The sequence below is a fragment of the Amaranthus tricolor genome, chromosome 11, assembly GCF_026212465.1.
Source record: "Amaranthus tricolor cultivar Red isolate AtriRed21 chromosome 11, ASM2621246v1, whole genome shotgun sequence".
NCBI lineage: Eukaryota > Viridiplantae > Streptophyta > Magnoliopsida > Caryophyllales > Amaranthaceae > Amaranthus > Amaranthus tricolor.
This window is the reverse complement of record NC_080057.1, coordinates 25,070,596-25,078,552: the sequence shown is the minus strand read 5'-3', so window position 1 is coordinate 25,078,552 and position 7,957 is coordinate 25,070,596. Positions and strand designations below refer to the sequence as shown.

The 7,957-nt window shown below is 30.9% G+C and overlaps 1 protein-coding gene across 1 annotated transcript; it reads left to right on the top strand.

The window, feature by feature from the left end:
* The first annotated feature begins 2,906 nt into the window (after positions 1–2,906).
* LOC130827305 (uncharacterized) lies at positions 2,907–7,630 on the top strand. The gene is made up of 8 exons (XM_057692981.1): positions 2,907–3,103; positions 4,411–4,623; positions 4,719–4,910; positions 5,000–5,202; positions 5,604–5,682; positions 6,238–6,358; positions 6,854–6,943; positions 7,166–7,630. Exons 1-8 carry the CDS (start codon positions 2,999–3,001, stop codon positions 7,252–7,254), a joined length of 1,092 nt encoding a protein of 363 aa, XP_057548964.1. The 5' UTR covers positions 2,907–2,998; the 3' UTR covers positions 7,255–7,630.
* Positions 7,631–7,957: the final 327 nt, after the last annotated feature.

The window sequence follows — 7,957 nt, the reverse complement described above, 5'->3', positions numbered from 1 at the left end:
AAATAAGGTTTGGACATAGATTTAATATACAATACAAATATATATTTTTTTCTAATTTTAATGCGGTCACTTTCTCGGTGAGTCTTTTTATCCTAAACAAATAACTCTGTGCAAATGAGATGAAAATCGAGAAAAATGAGTAAAAATAATAAAAAAATATATAAAAATATTTTATAAGAAAATAAGATAAAAATGTGAACTAAAATTTTTAAAAATAGTGTAAATCATAAAAAAAAATAAAAATTTAATAAAATAAATTAAAAATATAAAACTAATTCTTTAGGATTAAGAAAAGTCAATCCATAACCATATAGAAGCATTGTTAAAAAATAAAAAGAAAAAAGGGGGCACGTGATAGATGATGGAAGACATGATCTCCAATGACGTCACAACAGAAACCAACAACTGTCATAATATTCTTTTTTTTTTTTTGCCGTGAAGACGAAACTTCGAGTTCAAATAAGATGAAAATTAAATTAAATAATTAAATATGGTAAAAAATATATAGATAAAATAAATGAAAAAAATATATTATAATTGCAAATAAAATCATATAAAAAATATAAATTACAACTAAAAATAAACATATAATTAATTTAGTGTGATAAAATAAAAAAAAAAATAAGACGATAATAAAGAAGTATAAAGAGCTGCATTTCGTGCGGGGAAAAATAAGTGGCACGTGCCGGTTGCCTTGCTTTTGGGGAATTTCATTGGGAAAGTGGGTCTTCAGGTTTCAATTCCACGAGCTTACGTTGCCGGTTCCACCTTTTTAACTTCGTCGCCGACTTAAATATTGGTGGGTAGGTGTTTATTGCCATTATTGGGTTCAAAATTTTCATATATATTGATATATTGATTTTTATATTAATTTATGTTTATTTTAAAATCAAGTTAAGTTAGATATAATTTCAAAGTCACACAAATACCCGACTTGATTAAACTATTTTCAAAAATATTATGATGCTTTTTTTTTCCTAAAATAGTTCGATGTACTATTTTTTCAAACTATAGGGTTATTATGTAGAAAAAAAACTCTTATAAAAGGCCGTCTTTCGGTGAAATGATCTCAAATAAGAAGTTATTATTTTCATAATATATATTCTCTCATATTCATCTTAGGTGTCTCATTTACTTTATGCACTCTATCTAATGTAGTTATTCAATTCTTAACATATCTAATTATATAATAATTAAAAATTATAAAAAAATGATATTAATAAACTTTACATAAAACGAATCAAATAAGATCTCACATCACTATATTTTGACTTATAGATTTATAATAAAACACAATTTAAGAGTGATCAATGAAGAGTGTCCCAAAAAAATGGGACACCTAAGTTGAATAGAAGAGAGTATTAATTATTATAAGAGCTATTCAACTTATGTATGAAAGAGGAGGTCTTAGTAAATAGCGGTAATTTGTGAAGTTCATAAACCATCCTTATGTAGTAAGATTTGATAGGATAAGAATTTTGTAATTTTAATTTACTTTTTATGATTTAGTTTATTTTGTTATTATTATTTTTGCCTTTTTGTAGTAATTTATAAATCACAGTTATTGGTTGAGAATTAATTATTTTGTATAAAATGCATCTAATAACAAGACCATTTCATAAAAAAATTATGAAAAAAATAATTATCATGTTGAAAAGTACAAAAAGCACATCATCAACACATAATTTTCTTTAATTAATTATACATTTGTTTTGGCCTAACAATTTACCTGGGCTGAGCCAGAAAAAATACATGTGGCCCAAAACATATGGTAAGATTAACAAAATAATTTAAATTATGACCTTGGATTATTAACTCTGCAAATCATTTTATAAACATTAATTTTATGCATATTAAAGCCTTTAGGAGAGTGTGCAAGCCTTTAAGAGTATTTAGAGTTTTGATTGTTTAACAAAATACAATAAGAATAATTTTGTGGTCGGAATTCCGTATTTTGACTTGATCGTTGTGGACTTTGATATCTTGATGACTGTAATTTGCAAAAAATAAACATTAAGACTATAATTTATAAAAATGCTAAATTTTAAGACTATAATTCGTAAATTATTCAATAATTTAGTAGGTATGATTTTGAAATTCTCAATAAGTGTTAACTTCCCACATCTAATAAAATTCACTTACTAAAGAAATTTTAATTTTCATAGTATCAAATAAATCATTTTAGTAGAATTTAACAAAATAAAATATTAAAACTTCCAATTGACAATTTGTTTTCGACTTGAAACAAACAAGTAACAACATCTAAATCAAAGCATTATATAGGACAAATTATAATAGCATTATGGTTAATAAATAACAAATTACTCCTAAATTTTAATCTAAATAATTCTAGCATTTTTCATGCAAAACACCCATTTATTTTGATTAATATTCAATTTATTTAGTTTGTTTGTTACAATCGTACCAAATGTACATAAATTAAAAAAAAAAGTAAATATCATATTTTCTGGATAACATCCTCGGATCAAATTTTACCTTACTTACCCTAACACAAATTCTTACTTGAGAATGTATTTATAAGAGACGCGTCTCAGATGGGCCGGTCTATTATTACTTAGAAAAACAACTACTAGAGAAACGCGCATTGTGTAATCTTATTTGAAGTCGGTGTTATAATCTATTGAAATTTGTATTATAACCTATTAGAGTTGATATTATAACCTAATAAAGCTGGTATCTTCAAATATGCTATAATACCAATTTTAATAGGTTATAATACTAACTTTAAAAGGTTATAACATCAACTCCAAATTCTAATTTTAATAGGTTATAATACCAATTTTAATAAGTTAATACCAACTTTGATAGGTTTTAACACCAATTCTAAATAAGCTTAGACCTGGAAAGCCGTCTCAAAAAACAGACTTTTTAATCAAAGTTCTACAAACTAAACAAAGGGGAGTAGTTTCTAGAAGCCCAGCAGTTGTCTTTTAGAGTTCAATTCCAATTCTATACAAGTTTCTAGAAGGCGCTAAAAATGGCGCTGTGGCTGGACTCAGGTTCAGAACCTCAAACGGAGAATGAAAAGGCTGATCTTGACGCCATTGCTGCAATCAAAGAATCTACCGCTTTAGAGCTTAAGGTTTTTTCTTACCAATCTTCAATTGCCTCTTTTTTTTTTCAGTATTTTCTTTATATTCAAGCATTCTGTCTCAGATTTTGTGTAGTTGAGTTGAATGACGCAAATTCGTTTCATGTTTATGTACTAAAAGTACTAAAAACCTTATGCTCTAAAGTAGTCAATTTATAGTTCAAGTTGATGTTTCTGATTATTATCTTTGATTGTTGGTTTCGTCATTGAAATTGAAACCCTAAGTTGGGTTCAGTGTAAATAATTCGGCGGTTAATTCGTTTTTAATTCACATTCGCTTAAAATGGTCCAATAATAGCCCAAAACCGATCATATTTGCAATTTTCAATTCATTGATGAGATTAGAGAATCATGTTACAGTGTTTGAGTTGATACGGAGTAGAAATTAGAATACGTAAGATATTGCTAAAAACGTGTAAGAGGAGCTTGCTCGAGTTAGCGAGACTGCGAGAGGGTAGAGGGCAATCATAGACCCGCGGAAGTGGGTTGCTCGAACGAGTTGCAGAGTTGGGAAGTATTCAGGAACATTAGAGTCATGAAATGAGTCCTTTCGAAAGTGTGACCCAGCATAACTCTTCTTTGGGTGATTATTTGCTCGTTGGAGCGAGTACGAAGAGGAACTTAGGATGGAGTTTTGTTGGTCTTGCTCAGACATGGGAGGTGGGTGCTGGGACAAGCACTGTGTTTGCTCAAACGATTTGGGCTTTGCGTATGCACACATTCTGATTTTGGAGAACTGGAGTAATGGTTGCTCTGAGCTTTTGTGGCATCTTAAAAGAAAATGAAAGGGTGGTGAAGTGTGAGCACTTGTTGACGTTAATCAACCTCCGAGAGAAACTCTGTAGAGTAGTATGGAAGAAAACACCACCGTTGAGGAGGAGAAATTTTGTTGAAAACTAATCAATTGTTTGGTGAGGTTAGCTCATGTTAAGAACTTGTTGAAGCTAAGATTGAGTGTACAAAACTTGAGAGAGTGCTTTGACTGTGTGAGAAATATACATTTGAGTTTTCTGAGTTTTGTATTTAGTTGTACTTTTGAATATTACATATAAAAAAAAAATTGATTGAAGCGTTATCTTAGGATATCCAAAACACCCGTTGTTTCTCTTCTTTCCTTTATTTTTTCTTGTTTTCTCATGAACATACTTGCTTTTGCTTGTAAGTTTTTTCTTCTAATTTGCTCTTGCCTGTGTGTTGATTTTGCAACAATAGCGCTGTTGGAATATTTTATAAACTTGATAAAATTGTAAAAATATTCTTAAGAAAAATAATTATTCTTTTGTCTGTTGGTATTTTAGGATCAAGGAAATGAGTTAATTAAGAAAGGGAAGAAGCATTACAAAGATGCTTTAGAGTGTTACACTAGAGCAATAAATCAGAAGGCTTTGGGTGAATCGGAGACATCAGTTTTGTATGCCAATAGAGCCCATGTAAATCTTTTATTAGGAAATAACCGGCGTGCTCTTGAGGATGCTCAACAGGCTATTGAGCTTTATCCGCCGAATATTAAGGTTTGCAATCTCTTGTTATTCTCTTTGCATTTGTTCCTTGGATTGAATGTTGTGTTGAATGTGATCATGTTGGATTTTATATTTTTAAAAAATAGGCTATTTATCGTGCTGCCAAAGCATCATTTGCTCTCGATTTGTTGAAAGAGACTATATCTTATTGTAAACAAGGATTTGAACTGTCTCCCGATAATGAAGAACTTAACAAGCTGGTGAAGCTAGCTAGTGAGAAATTAGTCATACGTGAGAAGTATGAAGCTGAAGTATCTAATGCTTTGAAAGGTGCTAAGGTATTTCATTGTATAGACTTCCTACATTTGGGAAGTAAAATAAATTTCTAAGTAGATGAAGATTAACATATTTGATCTCATATATGCAGGACCTTCTTGCCGCATTTGAAGATAGAAGATTGAAGATGGGAAAAACAATGTACCGGGAACTAATTGGATTGAAGAAACCAATTATAGACAAAAGCAAAATTCTTTATTGGCCAGTGCTTCTGCTTTATCCAGAGGTTATGTCTAGTGACATAATTGAAGAATTCTGTGAGACTGACATGTTTTCATCACACTTAGATACAATATCCTTCGTATCTTTCTTATCTGTTATTTTATATCTCTCTAGTTTCCTGTTTTTATTCATATTAATACATGTTAATATATAACATCACGACTGTCGATTTGTAGATATAATTCTTGATAAGTTTATCTAATTAAGACTTATATATTTTTTTGTGGGAGCATTTGTGGATGCTTCATTTACTTAGTATAAAATTCTCTTCGCTTTTGTTATAAGGACCCTCGAATCTCAAACTTAATCAGTGCATGAATTAATGAATAATTTCCAGTTTCCATGTAGATATCCAATTGAAAATTTTCTTTATCAAGGTAGCTTAGCGTTGCACTGCCCATTGGTGGTGTTTTGTCTAGTTTCATCAAATAACATCAATTTGTATGATTGTAACATCCTTAGCATAGAAACATGTTTTCCGAAACTTGTCCTCCTCTGCAATGGGATAAAGAAAATGTATACACCCGTGAAAATATTGAATTATACTATGAGGTATTATGGCTTCCTTTTCTCTTTAATGGTTAATTTCATTGCTGTTATGATTTTTGATTAGTGAACTATTGATTCTTGTTTGAGAATTTTGATTATACATACATTAGCTATAGCTTGAAGTATTTGAAATCAAATTGAATTGTTTTCTTATTCCTATTAACTTAGCAAATTACTGAATAGGGCGGCTTTTTTTCGACAGCATATATAGCACTATATCGGGCCATTGTTTTGAGAGGCTTTCTATTTTTACAATAAACTGCTTTTAGTTTAGTACTTTTCAATAAGGACTGACAAGTTAAAAAACAAGCACGTAGAGTTACTAAGTACCTCTTGTGCATAGAGATATTTCTAATATTGGGATACGGAAGTTGCCTAATTTAATTGTTAGATTCGTGAATTGTTCAGGAACATGGTTGTAGCCTAAAAATTACATAGATTTCAATGGGGGTTGGTTTAGTAGTCATGTATTTGAAACTGACAGAATGGTGTGTGTATACTGTTCCGTGCTTTTTTTAACATCCAACCACATATGAATGACTAATTTTGTATTTGTAGGCTGGCTCATCAGTGCCTTTGTCGAAGACACAGATTTTGCATAATTTATTAGAAGGCACCCCTGGTGCTGGTGCAGTGAGCATTGATGAAGACACTTCTCAAAGTTATGTGAAGGCTGGAGGTAGTATAATTTTTTTTACGCATATCTGTTTATGGATATACTCTGTCCCATTGATAGCCACCATTAGCACAAAAAACTCTCACATAAGAAAGTTAATCGTTGCAATCTCAATGGGACAGATGGTTTATCTGTATACTGATTTTCATCATCATATTAAGTTCATAGTTGTGAATTGTGATACTTCATACTTGATGCCGGAAGTACTGTTGAGTTGTCCGCCTAATTATGATGAACGTAGGGAGTGAGATTGATCCTACTGTAATGTAATGGAGATATAGGTTGACTATTCGAGCTGATGTTTTGAACTTGCCTTCCATTTGTATAACTTATCTACTTTTCATTTTCTTTGGGGCATCGCCACTGCAGCACAATTATGTCTATTGAGTAAATAAATGTCTTTAAATATATCTCAACTTTATATTAGGAACACTTCTGAGGTTTTGATGGATAGGGAATGCTTATGCTAACATTCTGCAATCTTGTGATATTTTCTAGGTCATTCTTCCAGATGGGTTAAGGTCAACGAAAAAAGGACACTTCATGATGTGTTGAAGGAACCAAATTATGTTATTCCAGGTATACCAGGTATGCTACTCCAACTCCACGTCAAAACTCCAAATACATAACCCGTTGTGGAACATTTTAATGTCAATTCATCCTTGGTTGGGACCAATTACGTTGTACTCTTCAAAAAACGTCTAAAGAAAAAAAAATGGTTGGGTCAGGTGTTGGGATTGAATTATTTCTCGAACTCAAAGTTGTGCTCTCTTTTTTCCGACCCTTTTAATTCATTGCTCATATATGCAGTTTTCTACATTGTGTCAAAACGCTCTGACTTCTATGAAAAATTCAAAGCTGGCAAATGGGGAACCCCTGAATTGCATGATCTAAGATAATAACTAAAGAAGACCTGCTTTCTAGTCGACGTGCAGGTGTAGACTGCACTTCTCGGATACATCGTCATACGAGTTGATGTAAAACTCACACTCCTGAGTTGATTACCTGCGCCATGCCGATATGCTATTTAATGGCCCAAAATTTACCCAATGCCCTTCATTCTGTCTTGATGTGAATTAGAGGGAGCGAGCATTAGTAGCATTAGTAAAATGTTCCATTATTTTCAACAGTTTATTGTGCTCATTCTTCTAGTTTTGTCTTTTTTTTCAGTGTCTTGTAATATCATACTTATGATTTTCTTTAATTCTTGTTCGATGAACTATAATCGCTTCCTATGATTTATAAAATGTGCTGTAATTTCTTGTTGAAAGACAATATTATCTCATATTCAGTGTAATAATTTATTTCTTTACTTTTGCTATTAGCTTGCTCTTTCTCTTCTAAATTCATTTTTAGTCTTCTTTTCATGTGATGTAACCTAATCAATGTAGACATTTTTGTTTTCGAAATCTGGACTCGACTTTCGTTCTTTAAGTAAGTTCTTATGTGCCATTTTAGGTATTCCATTTGTTGTTCCCATGAAGAATCTTTCTATTTATATCATAAATTTTGGATAAAAGTTACCCTGTTTATTAATTTTAATTGTAATATTAATAATATTTATATCCTCACGTATCTTCCACTAACTTTATTTTAACTTTT

Bases quoted from the DNA above. Each gene is read 5' to 3' on its own strand.
- LOC130827305 (XM_057692981.1), top strand. From the start codon at position 2,999: ATGGCGCTGTGGCTGGACTCAGGTTCAGAACCTCAAACGGAGAATGAA. The intron at 6,359-6,853 runs GTAGTATAATTT...GATATTTTCTAG, and splicing joins AAGTTATGTGAAGGCTGGAG to GTCATTCTTCCAGATGGGTT. The intron at 6,944-7,165 runs GTATGCTACTCC...TCATATATGCAG, and splicing joins TGTTATTCCAGGTATACCAG to TTTTCTACATTGTGTCAAAA.